Source organism: Aspergillus melleus (genome assembly GCF_016097325.1).
Source record: "Aspergillus melleus strain CBS 546.65 chromosome Unknown contig6, whole genome shotgun sequence".
Taxonomy (NCBI): domain Eukaryota; kingdom Fungi; phylum Ascomycota; class Eurotiomycetes; order Eurotiales; family Aspergillaceae; genus Aspergillus; species Aspergillus melleus.
Genome location: NW_025763375.1, coordinates 1,554,898 through 1,574,735, shown reverse-complemented (window position 1 = coordinate 1,574,735; position 19,838 = coordinate 1,554,898). Strand labels below are relative to the sequence as shown.

General features: G+C 50.9%; 6 protein-coding genes across 6 annotated transcripts; 1 reads left to right on the top strand and 5 right to left on the bottom strand.

Moving 5' to 3' along the window:
- Positions 1-307: 307 nt before the first annotated feature.
- Positions 308-2,494, bottom strand: PAK6 (putative Ste20-like serine/threonine protein kinase; the record flags this gene model as incomplete). The annotated part of the gene is made up of 4 exons (XM_046092004.1): positions 308-1,911; positions 1,968-2,284; positions 2,358-2,388; positions 2,443-2,494. 4 exons carry the CDS (start codon positions 2,492-2,494, stop codon positions 308-310), a joined length of 2,004 nt encoding a protein of 667 aa, XP_045947981.1.
- A 723-nt stretch (positions 2,495-3,217) lies between these two features.
- On the bottom strand, positions 3,218-5,557 carry ubx2 (DNA-protein crosslink repair co-factor UBX5). The gene is made up of 2 exons (XM_046092003.1): positions 4,753-5,557; positions 3,218-4,667 (listed from the first exon to the last, which is right to left on the bottom strand). The coding sequence occupies exons 1-2, from the start codon at positions 5,234-5,236 to the stop codon at positions 3,574-3,576; spliced, it is 1,578 nt and encodes a 525-aa protein (XP_045947980.1). The 5' UTR covers positions 5,237-5,557; the 3' UTR covers positions 3,218-3,573.
- A 374-nt stretch (positions 5,558-5,931) lies between these two features.
- On the top strand, positions 5,932-7,958 carry CDC6 (AAA family ATPase CDC6; the record flags this gene model as incomplete). Its single annotated transcript, XM_046092002.1, has 3 exons — positions 5,932-5,983; positions 6,067-6,321; positions 6,370-7,958. The coding sequence occupies 3 exons, from the start codon at positions 5,932-5,934 to the stop codon at positions 7,956-7,958; spliced, it is 1,896 nt and encodes a 631-aa protein (XP_045947979.1).
- A 799-nt stretch (positions 7,959-8,757) lies between these two features.
- rga8 (GTPase-activating protein RGD2) lies at positions 8,758-11,650 on the bottom strand (the record flags this gene model as incomplete). Its single annotated transcript, XM_046092001.1, has 5 exons — positions 8,758-9,743; positions 9,797-9,982; positions 10,039-10,134; positions 10,191-11,334; positions 11,423-11,650. The coding sequence occupies 5 exons, from the start codon at positions 11,648-11,650 to the stop codon at positions 8,758-8,760; spliced, it is 2,640 nt and encodes an 879-aa protein (XP_045947978.1).
- A 1,124-nt stretch (positions 11,651-12,774) lies between these two features.
- LDX57_010246 (amino acid permease GAP1) lies at positions 12,775-14,671 on the bottom strand (the record flags this gene model as incomplete). The annotated part of the gene is made up of 3 exons (XM_046092000.1): positions 12,775-13,837; positions 13,903-14,320; positions 14,389-14,671. 3 exons carry the CDS (start codon positions 14,669-14,671, stop codon positions 12,775-12,777), a joined length of 1,764 nt encoding a protein of 587 aa, XP_045947977.1.
- Positions 14,672-18,886: 4,215 nt separating this feature from the next.
- LSM5 (RNA-binding protein LSM5) lies at positions 18,887-19,442 on the bottom strand (the record flags this gene model as incomplete). The annotated part of the gene is made up of 6 exons (XM_046091999.1): positions 18,887-18,925; positions 18,986-19,049; positions 19,132-19,159; positions 19,216-19,254; positions 19,304-19,360; positions 19,418-19,442. 6 exons carry the CDS (start codon positions 19,440-19,442, stop codon positions 18,887-18,889), a joined length of 252 nt encoding a protein of 83 aa, XP_045947976.1.
- Between the last annotated feature and the right edge of the window lie 396 nt (positions 19,443-19,838).

Genomic DNA, 19,838 nt, shown 5'->3' with positions numbered 1-19,838 from the left:
ATTATTGAACATTGAGGAGGATCCAGCTCGGAAAGCACAACAAACACAAATGAAAAGAGAAAAACTAAACAAGGACGTGAAGTTCACATATCATGACACGCATATTCAAATCGCTGTAGGCAGTAGCTATCTGTTCTACCATTCAAAACATGTCTTTCATCTGATACACTCATGTCGACGGCAGAGTCAAACGTGAACGCTTCACTTATGGAAATGTTTCATGAAAAGGGATCAAACAACGCCGGAGGATAAAATGCCGTTGGTAGAAATGCCGTGAGAAGAATGGAAGTGCCGGCTTAGAGCGCCATTATTGTCTTGTCGAAGTTGATTCTTCGTCAGGCTCGATCCGAACGAGAACCTCTTCGAGGAACCCTTCCAGAAACGAGTTGACATGCGCTCCCATTCCGATGGGAGCTTCGTTATCCCAGCGCTCAATACGGGCAAACATGCCGCTCAAATCGCTGACCATAGATTCTATCATTCCGTGGACATACTCTCGCCGGGACTGAAGCTCAAAGGAATCCATTCGGTTTTCACTTCCTTCCGGGGGCATGTTGCGCGAGAGAAGTTCCAGGCGACGGGCACGACGACGGGTGGCCGCTTTGAGAGCAGGCAGGATGACACTGTTTAATGCCGTCACCTCACCCGACGGCATTGTGCCTTCCTGACTTTGTAAACTGGCGTCGATTGTTTGATGCAGCTGATGGAAATTTTGCTTGGCAGCGGGTGGGTGCGGTTCACGCAGGGGGAATTGCTGAGGCCTTTGCGGATTCGGCTGGGGTGAAATGTGCCGTGGAGTCGGTAGAGGGCGCGGCTGTGGTTGAGGAGGCAATTGATGGTGAGGGCGTGATTCCAGAACTGACCTTTGGTGCTGGTCTGGGATATTCCGGATGGGTTGCGTGGGTTGTGAGGGCGCTTTCGTCGACAGAGGTTTAGATTCGTGCATGACTGGTGCGGCATTTCGATAGTTCGGCGCAGGCGCGGGGGCCTTTGGGGAACTTTCGAGCTGCAAGAAAGAGAGATCCTGCGCAAGGGACTTTTGCAGCGCTTTGTCATAATCACTACCAGGGCTTTCCCTAGCATGTTGAGGAACCGGCCTCTGAAGGCGAGAAGGCGTCTGGGGTGAACTTTCTGCGGGTGACTGTTTCACTGGTGATGGCGGTAGTGGGACTTTAGTTGGTGAGGTCTGTGGTGCAGGAGCTCGAACGTCTTTCGTATACATCGGCCTCTGCGGAATGGCATGGGTCGGTCCCTTCTGAGGTACGTCTTTCAAATCCCACTCGGTTGTTTCACGATCGCGGGTATTCACGTCTGTCTCCTTCATCGGCTTCAATCCTGGTGGTCGTCCAACAGGGCGAACAGTACCGAAGTCCCAAAGGTCATCTTCTTCTTCGGTCCTTGGGGTGTGCGAGGAGGGCTCGGGTAGAAAGTCCTCGTCATCATCGGCGTTCTTGTTGCCGTTCTTCATATTCCAGCGCTCGTAGGTCTCAATGAGCTCTGTCAGATACGTTGTCCTCCGTCCCCGTTTTATGAAAGGATGTTCTAGCAGTTCCTTTGCAGAGGGTCGCTCTCGAGGATCTCGGCGCAAACACAGTTCGACAAAGCTTTTGAAAGCTTTGCTGTAATTACCGTGCAAAGTAGGAGGCGGGTTTTTAGGAATGAGAAATAACACCTTCATAGGGTGGATGTCCGAGTAAGGAGGCTCCCCGTTGGCCAACTCAATGGCTGTGATCCCTAGGGACCAGATGTCGGCCTTGTAATCATAGCCTGATTGTTTTATCACCTCCGGTGCCATCCAGAAAGGAGTGCCCACGAACGTATTTTTCTTTGTCATTGTGGCCGAAAGCTGACTGGAAACCCCAAAATCTGCCAATTTTACTTGACCGTTGGCTGTGAGAAGGATGTTTGCAGCTGCCAGGGAGGTCAATGGAATGCCAGTTTAGCAGTGTGAAGAGAAATCGTTGTACCTTTGATATCACGATGCAGTTTCTTGTCGCTGTGTAGGTAGTCTAGCCCTCGTAGGAGCTCTCTTAGAATGATCGTAATATAGTCCTCGGTGAGTTTCCCTGCACGCATCAAGTCGGAGCAGCTACCGCCGGAGCAAAACTCCATGACAATCCATAAGCTCGATCCCTTTAAAAACGAGCCATGGTATTTAGTGACGTAGGGGGAGTTTAGTTCCGACAAGATAGCGATTTCTTGAATAATGTCCTCGACCTCGTCTTCAGCATTTTCCACATCGATGATCTTAATCGCGACAGAATCGCCGCTGCGTCTGTCGAGTCTGTGGAGAAAGCGCGTTAGAATGACCCACGGAATGGATTCAGAGACTCAGGCCCGGGTTTGGTGAAGAATACCCTTTATAGACACGTCCGAAGCTTCCACCTCCTGCATGCATATTAGGGAAACGCATTTCACACTCTCAAGCAGGCTGATACGGACCAATGCAATTTTGCTTCATATAGATTGTCTCTGGATCCACTAAGCCTTCCATGTTGGAGGTGCGCAAAAGATATCGGCAAGTACTTGGTCCTGTAGGATGTAGAAATGATACATTAGGTTACGGCCGCCACAGATCGAGGTTCAAGACAAACAAATCAGGGAGCCAAAAAAGGATCCGAGTAACATATTTAAACTGGAATGCAAAAGTTGATTATGGTGACGCATTTAGAGAAAACAGCAAGATCGAGTGCAGATCTAGGATGCAGCGACCAAATGGACAACTAACCGATTGACGGCCTAGAACGGGCCAGGGAGAATGGGGAACGGAACGGGTGGAATTCTAGATGAACCACAAACGGAAATAAGACAATGGTAGGGTCGTCGAAGGGATTGTATTATTGAAAATCGACTTGCAGATCATGCTTGAGTGTAGCGACGACGATCTGGTTATTCCACTTACTATTGTTCTGAGATAGAGAGACCCCTTGCCCGATGCGAGTTGGGGCAGTCGGCCATGAAGGGAGATGAAGTAAATAAATAAATAAATAACAATAACTACGCCCGAGCGGTTGTCTCGCCGGGGTTGAGAGCTAGTTTCCTTGCTTCAAGACAAACGGGTGTCCACGTCAGAGAGTGCCGGACTAGAGGACAGACTAGCGGGTCTAGTCGACAGGGGACGAGAGGAGAAAGGGAGAAAGTCTGAATGGAAGGGGGAGTGACAGAGAGAGAGAGAGAGCGTGAAGGAAAGAGAGGGAGAGAGGAAGAGGAAGATGGCAGGAAGGGATGGGCGATACGACGAAATCCCACTGATTGGCGCCCGCGCGGGGTTGATTCTGCCGGGCGGTCAAAAGGGCGGTGTCCAGCTTATCTCTCATCGTATCGCCTCGTATCTATCGAGTCTCTATCAGGATATAGTCACTATTATCATATCTGCAATTGATCTACCATAAGTGTTCCCAAAGCCTTAGCATCCCGAGGAATTGCCAGCCCTGTCTAAAACCATCCTGGGCGAATGTTACGATGAAAGTGCTTGGAAATATCAAGAAAGGACAGGAGGGACGCCCAGGAAGCTTCATCAATGTCTCTCATCAATTAAGAAAAATGCCGTATCCTCAGTCGAAGCCGTTCCCCTTACTCCTCCATAAACCCAATCATCACGGTGCCATTCTTTAATCCGGCATCTTCCACAGTCATACCGAGGGAATCGATCAAGTTGCGGCCCAAAGAGTTGAGCTCGAACTCCACGCCTGCTTTCTCTGGCAACGGCGGCTCAGCCTTGAGCCATTCGTATATGCGCTGAACAGGATCAGACAACGAAAAGCGCCGAATTACCCTCCCGGACGGATGGCGGAACTGAATGCGCGTTGTCGTGGCAGGGTCTGCAGGAGGTTCGGTGTGCGGCCGATTGTCGGGGATGGATGAGAAAGGAGAAGCAGCGATAGCGGCAGATTCACCTTGATCGTCCATATCGACATCCCCCGCATCGGCAGCTCGGCCCTTGCCCTTGACATCCTCGGTACTGCGAGTCAGATCGTCTGGATCCTCCATCTTAGGAGCCTGCGTTGCCTCTGTTCCGAGACTGTTCCTCATGGCCATCTCCATCATCTCCTCCTCAGTCATCGCGTCGATGCTCTTCTCTTTTTGCTCGGGCTTTCGCCTGGCCACGGGATTTCGGACGTTGTGCTTGAGGCTGTATCGATCGAGGAATTCGTGAAGCTGCATCAGAAAGTCCGCCGCCTTAATAACGGGCGGCCCCGACCAGACCTTCATCTGTTCCCCAGTCCGTGGATCCACGATGGCAATGTTAGGATAATTATCGGACACGTCGCTGCCCTGGAAATAGTATTGCAAGTAAGGAGAAGCCCGGGGATCGTCCTTGGAATATTGCAGGAATATGAAATGTTCTTTGACCGTGTCCCTAACGCCCGCGTCTTTCCAGAGATCTCTATTCAGCACCTGGCAGTCAAAGACGGATGAGTCCTGAATGTTGACCAAGAGCCACTTCTCGGTGTCGCGTCCTTCTTGCCGGGCCAGGTCCCATGGGAGCCTAGACATGATCTCGAATGGCGGGCGATACATTTCAGCGAGCATATTCGACTTGTTTGACGAGTCGGAAGCCCCGCCCGTTGCCGCCGAGAGTCTTTCACGACGGGCCCTTTCGTCGTCGTCATCGTCTCCTGTCCAGATCGACGCGCTGTCTCTCTGGTTGAAGATACCGGGCCGATCTAAATGTTCAAGCTGGTAAGCAACTTGCGTGGAAGGATAGAAGGACATAAGGGAAAAGGAAGAGCAATCGCTCCGTATACTCACTGCCTCGTTGGCGGGCACGTAGTTGACCTAATATACTTGCGTGCATATCACCATCGTCCAACTCTGCCTCTGGGCCGACAAGTGTTTCCGTCGTTCGGGCCATTGGAGCACGCACCCCATCGGAATTATCTTCCCCACCATACATTTCCTCTTGGAGTCGACGGGCCATAGCAGCATCATCATCAAATGTAGAACCCTGCGGGTGTTGATTCGGACGCGCCGACCGGGCTTCGTCCACCGTGACATCGTCATCCGAATCGACATTCACAATCCCAGACTCACGTTCGCGCCCCGCAGTGTGAGGGGCAGCATGAGGGGCCGAAGTTGATGGTATGGGTTCTTCCGTCAAGGGTGCACCGCCATTTTCGAAATAAAGCTGCATGGCCTGCTCAATGTTGAAATCGGTTAGTTGCAGATACTGAGTCGCCAGCTGAGGGCTCGAGCCGGTGATCTCAGTGAACTGGGCCACCACATCGCCGTCCATGGCGGGCAAAGAGCGTTTTCGATGACGTTTAGTTGAAATTCGAGGATGAACACGAGAAAAGAAGGGCGTATTAAGCTGCTTAAGATGGAAGAGAGCTTGCAGCAAGCTTTATCGACTGGGGGCAAGGTTGTGATGCAAACAGCTGCAAAGTGGAATACGGATGGTTATAATATGATGATGAATGATAGCAGCTCAAAGAGAGGCAGGAGCCGAAAATCAGACGTGAATCCAAATAAAGGGGAGAGATCCGAACAGAGCCAGTATGCCAGCTAGTGATAGGCGGATAAAGAGAGATTGAGGATTGAGGATTGAGGATTAATATTGAAATGCGTGATGTGATCATCCGCCAGGCGCCCGGGCGGTGACGCATTTGTTGCGGGACTGCCACTCTCGGGCATCCAGGCTACGGCGTCCGGCAGCGCCCCTCCCCGCTGTTTGCGCCAATGGTTTCTGTCCCGCGCCCGAGAGCCAACGCGGTGCACGTGACGGGTCTAGACGCGCGACACGAAACGCGGTGTCGCGCGACCTGAGAAGGGCGGGAAATTCAATTAAGCCTCCTTTGGGTTGAAGTATGTTCTTAGCGCTTCCCTCCTTCTCCGTACTTTCTCAACCTTTCTTAGCTGCCATCTATCCATATCCACCCCCCCCCCCTCTAAGCTGCTCCTGCCTTCTCTACGCCTGGTAGCTCTTCCAGCATGGCAGCCTCGGTTCTAGGAAAGCGCCAACGCGGTGCTATTGACACAGAAGGTAAGCCATTGCACTTGCCCTCTTGATCCATGAGCGAACAATAATCGGGCTCGTACCAATACTGATCGTTATTTCCGTGTTAGCCCCGTCATTGCCACTGCGCAGCGCAAGCAAGCGCCGGACACAACCCCCGCGGATTCTTCGGGAAGATTCCAAGGCGTCTTTGTCGTCATCTCGCCAACTGCGATCGAGAGCGAGGAAACCGGACGCGCCACAACACGACTACCAAACAGATACCAAAGAGTTTGCCAATGGGAATGTGCTGCCTAAATCTGTGGGTAAGGAGGAGGAAGAAAAGGAAGAGGAGGAGCCATCCTGTGTCTCGGAATCGGTCAATGGTAAGTTAATGACACTTGGCTAAGTTGAATAGGTATTAATGGGCACAGATGAAAACACCAAGCCCGTTCAACTCAAAACTCCGTCCAAGTCGAGGTTCCGGGACGCTCTGGACTCTCCGCCCATTACACCCAGGCACAGAGTTCAAGTCGGGGGAAAATCGTTTACTCCGCGCACTCCTCGACAGACTTCTACTCCTACAATGACCCAAACAATATACACGAATGCCAGGCAATTGTTCGCACGAGGCGCAAACTCGGTTCAAATAGTTGGTCGAGATGCAGAGCGGGAGAAGTTGACGTCGTTTATCCAAGACGGTGTAAAGTCCCGCCATGGTGATTGTTTATACGTTAGTGGTCCTCCCGGCACTGGCAAGAGTGCTTTGGTGCAGGAGGTGTGTCGTGAGTTGGAACTCGAGTCTGTGAAGGTTGCACATATCAACTGCGCAAGTATGCGGACTGCGCGCGATGTTTACAGCAAACTTATTGAAGATCTTTGCGAAGATGATCTGGTCTTTAAGAAAAGCGAGACCGAGCGGCTGAAGAGTCTGTTCATTCCGGATAAGAAACAGAATGGGTTCTTCCTTGTCACTCTGGATGAGATAGACCATCTTCTTACGGCAGATGCTGGGGTTCTCCAATCCCTATTTGAATGGGCATTGCACACCAAGTCTAAGCTGATGCTTATCGGTATTGCTAACGCCTTGGACCTGACCGATCGATCACTACCACAACTGAAAGCGAAAAACTTGAAACCTCAACTTCTTCCTTTCCTGCCATATAACGCCAGCCAAATTGCGGGTGTAATCACCAATCGACTTCGGTCACTGCTGCCGCAAGGTCAGCACCAAGACCCGGCCTTCGTCCCTTTTGCCCAGCCGGCCGCCATAATGCTGTGCGCGAAGAAAGTCGCATCTCAAACCGGAGATTTACGAAAAGCCTTTGAACTGGTCAAACGTGCCATCGATCTCATCGAGCAGGAGACCCTCGAAAAGCTTGAGAAGCAGGCTACCTGCCCAGAATCCCCCTCCAAAACTATTCTCGTCGAGAACAACAACCTCTCATCTCCGACTAAGACCAAGCAAAACCCGACTTCAACCTACACAGTCTTCACAGCGCCACGGGCTAGCATCGCTCATGTGGCCCGCATTACCTCGTCTGCTTTCGGCCAAGGAACAGTCCAGCGTCTTAAAAACCTCAACCTTCAGCAAAAGGCGGCAATCTGTGTTCTGATTGCCCTTGATCGGAAAAAGCGCGAAGGAGAGCACCTGGGTACCCCGTCAAAGACTCGGCATTCCGTCCCGACCATCAAGCAAATTTTTGACACCTACTGTGTCTTATGTCGTAGAGACAATCTCCTCCACCCGCTTACTGCGACAGAATTCAAAGATGTTATCAGCAACCTGGAGACGTTGGGGCTGGTGGGTGAATACCAGGGTCGGGGTCGAGGCGGCACGGTTTCTGGTGGCTCGGACGTTAGGCGCACACCTTCCAAGTCGGGTAATGGACCTATGACCCCGAGTAAATCGCTGGATGAGCAGGGTCTCGTTTGCTTTGTTTCTCAAAAGGAGATTGAGAGTCAGATTGCAGGGCCAGGTGAGGGCATCCTCAGAAGCTTACTCGGGGGCCAAGGTCTGTGATACCCAGAGTCTCACTTGTCTATGAAGTCCGCTCTATCATGTTTGATTTCTTTTGTTCCTGGTGACCTTTGTCACCTTGCATAGCGTTGCGATAGATACACCCATTACCCTACTTGGATACAGCACTGCATAGTCGAGTGATGGCGAACGTTGCTCACTACATTGGCTATGGTATTATGACGAAATAATAAATAAACATTTCACGATACACTTCTACGCCGTCTTTCTTGTCTTACTCAGTTATCGTAGATGAATTCTCAAGAGTCAGCGTCATACAGTCGCTTGTATTGATAAGATGGGGTAAAGAAAACATCAGAATGAAACATAGGTAGTAGACGGCGGAGCCAAAAACACAAAGAAAAAAAGTGAAAGTCAATGAAAAGTAGTTGGTGACATTTATGCATACAAAGCAAATGAATATAAACATACAGAAAGAAAAAAAAATTGGGTATGTGAAGTATAATGATAGACTTTATACTTGAATACAAAAAAAAAAGAAGAGAACAGAAGCTGCCACCACAGTCATCCCAACTTACAAGGCCTGCTGAAAGTATGAGGATTCAAAAAGTGGTGACATACATGTCCTATCCATCAACAACGATGAAGCTGGGGAAGCTTCATAATAATGATAGATGATAGATATGCTGAGCTGCTGTTCAAAAACGGGAGAGACCGTCAAGAAAAAGGGAAAAGGAAAGTCTTGTCCACGTGCAAACGTATGATTTGAGGGTTTCTTTTTCTTGTCCCTTTCTGGTTGCCGCAAATCAAATCAAGGTGAGGAGTATCGACGTCGACGCATTTAATCATCCATGGGTTTATCTTCCAGAGTCACGCCTTTGGGTGGCTCATTCTCGACCAGACTATTTCTCTGGCTGCCCGGCTCTGACTCCCCGCTTGCAACGGTGGGGAAGCTGGACCTGTTGCCGAGACCGGGTTTCCGGGTGTAGATGCCACTAGAGCGAGTGGAAGCGCGCTTTTCGGCATCTTGGGCTGGTGTGGGCGTGGGCGTGGGAGAATCTTCGGGCACAGCCGGTGGTGGAGGGCTAGACGTGCCAGAAGAAGGGCTTCCACTAGCGGCAGCGGAGGCCTGAGAGTCACTAGAGGTACCGTTGGTGGCAGGCTCAGCGGAGTTGATGTTGACCGTAGACAGTTGTTCAGCTCCCGTTGGAGAGCTGTTGCTGCTGGGAACATCAAGGCTGTTTCGGACGATGGTCCTCCTCTCGGTCGGGCTGGTGACGTTGACGGGGAAGCGTCCAGCCTCAGAAGCGCCACTGGATCGGTCACGACGGTGTTTCCGAGGAGGCGCTGGGCTATTAGCGCGAGTGCGATCAACGATAGCGCGAGCGCGAGCCTCCATGGCTGCCCGACGATTGCTCTCGTCGGTGCTAATAGCGCGAGGACGATTGTTGGACGGGCCTGCGATTCCAAGCGCACTTGATTGCCGCTTCAGCTCGCCAAAGATGGCATCCTTGTGGGCGAACAAGTCCCGGATCAGACGATAACTGTGCCGTTCATTCATCGTAAGGCTGCTTTCTGTGCGCGGACGAAGGACACAAGGAGCCAATGATTGAGCAAGAGAAGAAACGTAGGCGTCGTCAGCAGACGTGAGATCTATCAGGCGCGTGAAATGAGTCATGATGGCGTCAAGGGTAGCTATGTTGTTGAGACGAAGTTGGCCCAGTGTGCTCTGCAAGACCTTAATCCGTCCTTCTTCCGTGGTCTCATGAGCAGTGGTAGAATAGATAGTCTTGACAATTTCGTAAACTTGAGAGGAAACAAGAGAGTCTGAGGTTCGAGTTAGCAGTTGTATCAAGTTGTCCAACAAATACAGAACGCACCTGGCAACTCCAAAAGATACAGCTTCAACACACTCGCAATAATGGGCATCTCGTATTTCGGCAACAACTCCCCGTAGTCGACCTTGGAGTTGTTCAGAGCACCCCGCAGGTGGTGTGTTGCTGCCAGAGGAACATCGAAAAGCCAAATTGCGCGCCGCGCCTCATCGCCCTCGAGTTCGGGGTATCCTAGGGAAAAAACTCCTTTAGCATCCATCGCGTTCCTCTGCAGAGCGCCGACTTACGGTTATCCAAATAGGTCAGAATGGTGGTCACCAGAATAGGAACGCGTTTACGGTCGGCCCTCGCTCTGGCCTCAAGATCCACACCGAAAATTTGATCTAGCCATGTTAGCAACCGACTTGTCTGTTCATGAACTAGAAGCGTAGACACTTACCTTCTACGGACCCATAGTAGTTTTCATAGGCTTGTACTCGGGGCACAAAACCTCCCGTGCGGTAGTTCTCGAGCAGATATCTCAAATCTCCGAGAGGTTGGATTGTTTCCTGGTACAGCATCATATGATCCACCGTGCTTTGCAGGTTGGGAATCACGTTGCTAACTGCGCCAGAGAAATCCAAGACAACAGCCTTGATTGCTTTCAGTCGGTCCAGTTCGCACTGCTCCATAAAGCGGAGGTTCTCCACAATCTCTTCTTCGAGCTTGCATCGGATCTGGTCCAATTTCCGAATAGCACTCTTGTATCGCTCGTCAGCCTCACGCGCCTCCCTGCGCAGCTTCTCGGCCGGCGTCTCGTTCGGATGGGGGTTGTTGAGCGGATTCCAGACTGCCAGCATCTCCGAAACGGAGGAAATCGGGGATTCACTGCCGTCTTCGCTCGACGCAATCGAGGTCACCCGCATCAACGGCGTCTTCTTGTCGGGGATGCCGGTGATTTGGAACACCCTAGGACGCCACTGGTATCGCATTTTGGAGCTGTTGGCAAAGGTACTGCCCATGTTGCCCACTAATCGGAGAATGCCACCATCAACAAGGTCCTGTCCGATTCTCTCAGCATAGGTGATGCTGGTTGCATTCATATGCTTCTGGGTGTATTCCACAATATCGGAGCCAGTCGACGTGTTTTGATAGGTTCCGATAATGGGCACCTTAACGTCACCCAATTTGATGTTGTCCAGCATGTGCAGCAGCAGCTTTTTGAGATCCTCGGGAGTGTACATGCGATCCCCAATCTCAAGCGGTTCTTCCTCCGGCTCCTGTTCCTCCGGAAGAACGATTTTGGGAGCGTTGGCCTTCGGGCTGGTTTCAGGAGCCTGGAAGGCAAGCTTGTTCTCCTCCTCGAGATCCTCCACCACGCGGCACTTGTTGAAATAGTGGCTTCGCAGTTTCTTGACCAGTTCCACTTGTTTTGTGTGTTCCTTGATGCGAGACTGAAGGTCGTCGTGGGAGATCTGGATCCGAGCCTCGTGTTGGTCGCACCAGCGCCGAAACGGCGTGACGACTAGTTCACGGATGTTCGATGCGATCTTCTGATGATTTTTGGCCGATTCAACCATTTCCGTACGAACCCCCTCGTATGCCTGTGATGAGAATAATACCATGTTAGTAGTCAGAAGCATGGAAGAGGGGAAAGCACCCGCCATCCACACATGGGGACAATCCACCCACCTTTCGCACACTGGCCCCATCATCCTTCGCAAATCCGGTCGTCATGCGATCCACGCTCGGCGCAATGTCCCCAAGCTTGTTGCCATACAGATCTTCCGCATCCGCACGCATAGAGGCAATTGTGTAGATCTGCCTGTTTTCAACAACGCCTTGTTGGAGTTTCCCGTAGAGCACCCCGAGCCCCGTGGCGTAGTCGGGCGTCCAGAAGGAATCCGAAAAGCCAGGCATTGTGACCGCTGGGTGACAAGTCGAACGAATTCAAAAAAGTGCTGATCTAATGTGGAACACTGCGCGGGTGGTAAAGGGGCATGGAAACTTCCCCTCAAAAATGTAAAAGAAATGAGCACGGAAACCAAAAGGAAGTCACCCAAAAAGCCAGCCCGGGGGCGCTTCAGCCGAATAGATGCCCGAAGAGCAACGAGGAAATCTCAAGACGAGGGGTAGAAAGAGCGACCAGCCTCGATCCCAGCGCCTGGAGGAATTAAGCCTTTGCGATTCCTATCGTAACACGGAGCGGCTGCGAAGCAAACCAGCATAGGCCCGAGAAGTAAGGTAGTTATGCGAGGGCGCCTGCGAGTGGGAATCTAGGAGAGAAAGCGCCGGGTAGGAGTCGATCAGGTCACAAGAAGGGCGGCAACAGAGCAGGGGAGGCTGAGATCGATGGGAAGGGGGAGGCGAGAGGAGAGAAAACCCAGGTGGTGTCCGTAAGGGTGGGAATAGGACGTAGATAGGTAAGGTAGATGACAACAGATGCTTTTGTTGGCCGAGCGAGATCTTTGATGGGCGCTTCTCTTCCCGCCGGTCCTTTTGGGATCCTTCATCGGTAATTTACCGTCCTGAAACTACGGTAGCTGCCTCAGCCTCACGTGTTCTCCGCCGGATGGTCTATTTTTGGTCGCGCCGTGAAAGATTACCGACTGAGACATGGTAAATTTGCCAATTTGCTATTCCAGACTATTGACCCCTGGCCCGCAACTGTCTGGTTACCTGGGCGCTACCTCTTTTCAAGTACCAAGCAATACTCGAGGATTAAGTACCGCTAATGTACCCTTGCCCGTGGTAACCACGGCGTATGATTTTCGCCCTCGTACCCGTTTTACTGTACCACCCGCGTTAGCGCCCATCTGGACCGTTTCTCCAGCTCTGGATCTACGGAGTACGGGAGTAGTGAGTACGCTGGCGGAATGCTGGTTCTAGCAGTGTTTCAATTCAACCATAACCATTATCATAATCATACATCATTTGGAAGTCGAAGAAGGTTTGGGGAGAAGAAGAAGAAGAAGAAAGAAGGAAAGAAAGAATTAAAATGTAAATCAGAATTGTGCTTAATGCTCGGGAATTGGAAAGCATCGCTAACAGAAAAATTTGTAAAGCTTCTTCCACGCCGGCCACTCTGCCTGTTCAGCACGCTCCTGTTCGATCAGATATTGGATATCGAGATCCCGACGCCCGGTATGCAAGTCCATGTCCTTGGCTCGGAGGAAAGGCGTCCGATAATAGATCTTGTATGGGATGTAGCAGACCAACACAACCGGGGCGGCCAGGTACACAGAGAAGAAGTTGTTGACCAGCTCCTTCGTCGTCATATCTTTGTATCCGATGGGAGCAAAGCCGACCCAGAACTGGGCCACAAGCACAAGACAATTGAACCCGAACCCGATCCAAGATCCGATCAGGCCGGGCTGGGAGGTAAAGGCTAACTCATTCAGGCTGTGACCTTGCACCTTCCAGGCACGACGGAAGCGGATGTGGGAAAGGCAGACTGAGCCCCAGGTAAAGATAGACGACAGTCCCGAGATGGCCATCATCCACTCGAATGCGATTTCTTGCTTGTCCGAGGCAGCCAAGAAACCAAGCAGGCCAAGGGCCGAGGCAATCAGGATGGCCCAGAGAGGACGGCCCTTGCGATCGATGTAAGCCAGGAACCGGGGCGCTTGTCCTTGCTCGGCGAGCGCTGCCAGAGTTCGCGAAGAGCCATAGACAGACGAGTTACCGACGGACAGAACCGCGATCATGATTACAACGTTCATGATTGAATCAAGCACGGAGATTCCGGCGTTCTTGATAGCAATCACAAAGGGGGATGCTTTGGCGTCGGCGCTGGAAACGCCGCTCAGCAGCTGGTCGTTGTCATATGGCACGAGGAGGCCGATCAGAGTGAGCGAAACGATATAGAAGAGAGTGATACGCCAGAACACCTGCTTCACAGCGGTAGGGAGGGACTTCCGAGGGTTCGCTGTCTCGGCAGCAGCTAAACCAACCAGTTCAGTACCCGAAAAGGCAAAAGCGGCGTTGACGAAGACGCTACAAAGACCCTTGAAGCCGTTGTGGAACGCGCCAGGGCTGTGCCAATACTTCCCACCGATATATCCGCCTTGTGGGCCACCGCCGCAGTTAAGAATGATTCCGAGAATACTGCTCTCACGTCAGTTTGCCTGTACCCGTCGGTGTGAGGCGATAACCCGGTCGGGTTCACTTACATAAAACCAATGACCGCAATGACCTTTATCAGAGAAAAGACGAACTCGGCTTCACCGTAACCCTTAACACCGAACAAATTGATGGACACGATTACTGCCCAGAAGATAGCCACCCATGCTGCGTTGGAAACACTAGACTCCCAGTAGTCGACTGTAATTGATGCAGCAACAATCTCCAATGGCAGAACCACAAGCCATTGCACAGCATAGTTCCAGCCCATGGCGAAGCCCCAGGCAGGATCGATGAAACGGGTCGAGAAGTGGGCGAAGGAACCGGCAACCGGGAAGATGACTGACATTTCTCCCAGAGCATGCACTGTACAATAAAGCATGCAGCCGATCAAGGCGTAAGCGATAAGAACCGATGCTGGACCACCCGTGGCCAACACTTTTCCGGAACCGACGAAGAGACCCGTGCCTGTCATCACACAAAGGGGGGTCAGCGTGGTGCTATCGGACACAGCGACACAGATAGAAGGTACATACCGATCGAACCACCGATAGCGATCATCTGCAGATGGCGGGATTTGAGGCTGCGCTGCAGCGGGGAGGCCGCAGTCTGTTCCGCCGCATGTTCGATATCGAAGGACTTCCCGTTCGCTCCGGACGAGGTATGGGAGACATGAGCATTGGGATCCCTCTTGAAACTATCCAGGATGCGCCGGCCAACGCTTCCTCGAGTGACTTCTGTTTCGCCATAGGTTGGCGGCGGAGGTGTGTCAGCGGACACCGAAGGCTGGGCCTTGGGCTCAATCGCGTCCTTCTCCATGGATACGTTCACCAGGGGTCCGTGCAAAGATCAAAGACCGGCAATGGACCAGAATCCAAGAACAAGCCGCGAGCACCGCAGATCGCAATAATGTTTGGAGATGGATTTCTGGACGACAGTTAAGGACAAGGGAGGTAGAGCGAAGAAGAGGCGAAGGAAAAAGCTAAGCCGATGAGGGGGGGAAGACTATTAGGTATCGGCCAGTCAATCAAGTCTTTCCGGCCAATAAAAGAAAATGCCCAGGAAAATAAGAGAAAGGGTCAGTTTCGTCGAAGCAAGAGGGCAAGCAGACGGCTGGGCGCATCAACCAGAGCGACGGAGATTGGAGGGAGCAGGGGAGTATTTAAATCAAGCAAGCAAGTAAGCCACGAGGGTCGCGATTACAACCGGATCAACATCCAGCTGGACCGGGCCAGCATTATGCGCACGACGGGCTGACCGACGGAGAGACTAGGCTCTCGAGATGGACATGCAGTATATCCAGAGGAGGTATCCACGGCGTGGTTCACTATGGGGAAACCTAAAATCCCCGGTCGGATTAATTTAATTTAATTCTGATTAGACTATCGGCGGTGTAATCGCATTACTATTACTTGACGGGAATTGATTTATTATCCATCATACTCCTTTGATAAGTCCGGACATGCGGGACCTCCGCGCCACCCAAGAAGCGACCAGGGTTCGCTGATCTAAAACGACCAGGACGCGACCCCGAAAGGAGATAACATCCAGAAAAGGATTCAAGTGTTAATTAAGTCTTACGTCTTGACCAGGTGAATACTTGGAGGTAAGTCCGAGTTGATCTTTTAAACAGTCCTGCCGACCGAGTAGCATCGAGCGACCAATGGACACGGGTCGGTCAACCTTGGAACGAGTCGACCAACTCTCGTCGTGTGATCTGATGCGATCTCATTATTATTCCTAAGGTTACATTCTCCTCCTCTACCCGCTGCCCGTTCGTCTTTCAGGGTCCACCAAAGAGTGGAGTGATCGGAATGGTAGATACTGTAGATTCAGATGTCAGAAACGGCGCTGCGTCAATGATAGATCATACCCTGATATGGGCTACTGGCCTACTGTTGATAGTTGATTACCTGCCTATCAGCCTACCTATCGGAGAATCGATTCATAATGGCCACTGGTAACAACTACATAGCAATCCCTTCAATCTTAGGTTGCAACCTGAATCCCTAGACTCTTACACCGTACACGGATCGCAGGCCAAAAGGGCTAGATCTGGCCGAACAAATCCTGCTACTTTGTAGTACTCCCTACTTACCCCTATTATTGGTGGCTTGAATACCACCGCTTCTAGGTAGCGCTTTTGTTAGAATTCCAGAATGAGTTGTAGAGCTGCATCCGGATATGATCGGTTGTTGCCACTGAGCAGGAAGATTCGGAGGAGGGGGAGACAAAACACGAAGATGAATAAAAAATCATTATAGAAAAACAGAGAAAAAGATGTGAGAAAATAATTTATCAAAGTAGAAAAGAATCCGGAAATTCAAAATCCAACATTCGAAGCATTCGGCCCCGTGCGGATGAACCCTTGACGTGCTTCAAGATAACCCCGAACTCCAATCAGAGTCCCTGTTGGACCATCGAGATAAGAGAGTCTGCGTACACCTTGAGTTAAGGAGCTCCGAACCGGTCCTCCTGCAGGTCCCTTGGATTCCTCTTGACGTACGCCGGCTGGCGTGGCCCACTACTAGTTGGCGCTGATAACGTTTCGGCCCAAAGCGCGCCTTTGTCCCCCAAAGGATGGCTTGCCCATGTACCGGTGTATGATTCGTATCTCCCTCCCATCTCCCATAAGAATAATGGCTTTCTTGATGGCTCCCCTTGGGCTCTCTGCGACCCTGTCATTTCTTGTGATCAAGCTTTTTCTTTTCCTCGAACCATCGAGAGACCCCAAGAGCCAATCCACCAACAGCCAGCAAATGCATAGAAGCACGGGAGAAAACATCCATCACTACGCAGTAACCCGGCTAATGCACAAACTCTATGACCCCCTCACCTGAATCAGACTTTCTTTATTTGATTTTGTCTTTACTTAATATTATTTTATTTATTTATTTTTCTTTCAAAAAAATATTGAAGAACAAATCCCTTTGGAGGGGGGCGGAACCACGTTGAACTAGATCATTCCAGTAACGCCACTGGGGAGGTCAACAAGCCAACCTCGCGGTGTCGCAAATTGCCATAGGTACTCAGCTCTACGTGGATGCTTGTTCGGTAGTAGACTCCTTTTTCAGCCTTGTTTAATAGACCAGGGCTGTTTAGGGGTCAGTTCTCTCATCCCTGGAGGCCCATGCGGCTTGCCGGTCACAAGCAATTTTCGAATAGACGTAGCTGTACATTTGATGCTGCCTCGGCGCAGCCAAGTGAAACGTGGAGGTTTTACAGAGGCACCATGTCGTCGAGGAGCTCTGGAAAGCCTGTGACCATTCACGGCGTTCCCGAAAATACGAGCTCAAATTCCACGCTCGTCCAGGCGATTTCCTTTCTTTCAGAACCATGAAAAACCAGCTCAGTACCATATGATGGGAAAGGGGTGCTCGTCTGTCACTGGCTTGAGGAACTCCTCGTTCACGTCGTATATTGCTCACCTCCCGTAGAAAAGCCTGGCGCCACTCGTGGCCACCAAGGCGCCATGGGGAGACTAATGGGGAGGCTAAGCAACTCCAGCGAGTAATAGGCATGTGCAACCATCCTTACTCGACTGCGAATATCGTGGCTTGTGGCGGCTGACCAGTAATCGCTCTGCGTGGACATATGTAGTGCCACTCTAACGGTTGAACGAAGGAGTTCCGGTTGGCGACTTTGGTGTCCTGTACTCAGTAAGTATTTAAATCCCGCATCTCTATGATCTCCGAGTATTGTAGGTCTGCCCTACCTACAGTCTAGAGATCCCGTTGTTCCACGACGGAAATATGCAAGTTCGGTCCATCAACCGGGAAGTAGCCGGTCAGTTACCACCCAATATGCATGTCTTCTTGTCAAACCTTACCATCTTCCACGACGACATTATCACGCAGCAATTTCGCAAAACTGGACGAAAGACGAGCGTCATTCTGACCGCTCTTGTTTACGAGGTTGGAAGGAAAGTAAGTTAGAGTTACTTTTCCCCGCTGCCCGTCGCTGCAAAACGCGGGGGCTGGCGGAACCTGTTATGTAACAGATTCCACTTGGGATCCGGGGTAGAACCACCCTATCCAACACCGTCTGGATATTCTTCCCTAGCTTCGCTCAACGATCTTTACCCCGACCTTGACCGGCCCGGCCCAAGAAGCCCCAGATACCCCAGTGCGGGTCGACTCAAGGCAACACAGTAATGCTTATGATCCATGAATCAGAATCATGCTTTGCGATAGCCGTCGTTGCTGAATTGGGGCCTCTATCCCCGAATTAGGGCCATGAGCATTACAGAATAGATTCCTTTCTATTTCGGCTTGTAATTGACTGCTTATTAACTCCACTTCTGTCTGGTCCACTTTGCGACTCATCCTCCTTCGTTTCCAAGCAGAGAACAAAAAGAAGGGACCGTTTGCTGGATCTGGTGCCTATGAGACATATCCATCGGCCAAATGCGTTAGATACATCTGAGGCATTTGCCAAATCATTCTCTCAAGATCCTTCTTCAGTCAGCTTAATGTCTAGTCTCTCAAATTACGCAATGACCATTCAGTTCGACTTTCTCAGCGTGAGCTCTCCGTTCGTCAACCAAACTTCATTCTTATAGGTGTTGAGTTGCCCATGTCTTGAATGATAGAGCAACCCCCCAGCATCATTCTTCTCTCGATACATCGTACTCTTCCTCTTCTTCTCTTATTTGCCTCCATTCCAACATTTGTGTAAAGTCTAGAGTACCTTGCTCCCCTTGCTCACTAATGTTAAAGCATAGTCAACAATGTCAAAAGCACCGGGGATTCCCATATAGTGCCACTGCCAACGTCAATGATGCGAAGCTTCGAACTGCGAGACAGTAACCTTTAGGCCAAATATCAAGAACAACTCGATAAAAACCGCCAGGTGACCTCGGTGCCTTTCCCCCGAAGGAATAAAGCCAGAGACCAAGCTGGCAATGGGAAAAAGTTGGCCAGAGATCATAATTCTGTTATTTAATTACAGCAGATTCTATTTGACATAATTTTGACGGTCATTCAGAATGGTTCTCATCATCGCAAGAAAAAGAAAGACATGGATATCATGGGCTTATGCGCTACCAACCGGCCCTTCGCCACCCGGAATCAACTGGAGGTAGGTGGTCAGTGTGAAAGGAATGGAGATTGTTCGAGGAGTTACAGTTCTTACCATGCAAACGTTATTCCCGTTGAGCAAGATTTTGGGGAGCTTGACTTGGGATCCGGTATAATCGCTGATCGTCTTGTTAACGAGGCAGGCTGAAGTAGGAAACCGAACCATCAGCTCTCTGGACTGAGGGGCTTGAAGATACTCACAACTCGGTCACGTCTTCCAACACCATGTCTAAAGTAGATTAACATATGATTGAAGTCTGAGATGGACGATGGGTTAAAACTCACTGACGTAGTCATCGAAACCGAGCAAAGTGCCGGAGAATTCTGTGCGGGTGTTAGTACATCGCCATACTGAAGTCTCAAGAGTGCTGACCCTTGTCATTCTTCATGATGACCCAAATCCTCGAGCCGACACACTTGTCAATCAATTCTAGCATGTTGGTTAGCGAGGGGTCACATGTATATGTAAGCCATTCGGGCCACTTACCTAGGGGAAGAAGTTGCGACGCCATTCTGGTCTACCGGTAGAGACAATGCCTGAGACTATGAGACAGGGTCAGAAAGAGGAGTCGTCCGGGGGGGAAAGCTCAACACCTTCCTCACGTACAGGGAATATAGAAATTGATGCGGTTGGGCAGAGCAGATCTTCGATTATTGCCGGTCGGACAATCTTGGCGCACCGCATGGACGTCGGGTTTATCCGTTCCGCCGGCCTAGCGCCAATCAGGTCAACTGCCGCGGCTTCGGCCTCATTGTTTGTTCCTGAACCTTGACAATATGCCTTCTTCTTAACGCCTTCTAGTAATTCGATGATCCTATTGTTGGGATTATTTTATCATGTATGCTGCAGCAAAACATGGGAGCTTTTAAGACATGTCCCGGAAGGTTTAGTGTGAGTTGCGGAAGCT

What these genes read in the sequence shown, in the direction of transcription:
- ubx2 (XM_046092003.1), bottom strand. Translation starts at nt 5,236, where the DNA reads ATGGACGGCGATGTGGTGGCCCAGTTCACTGAGATCACCGGCTCGAGC. An exon ending in ACGTGCCCGCCAACGAGGCA is followed by an intron (nt 4,668 to 4,752) that starts GTGAGTATACGG and finishes TTGAACATTTAG; the next exon opens with ATCGGCCCGGTATCTTCAAC.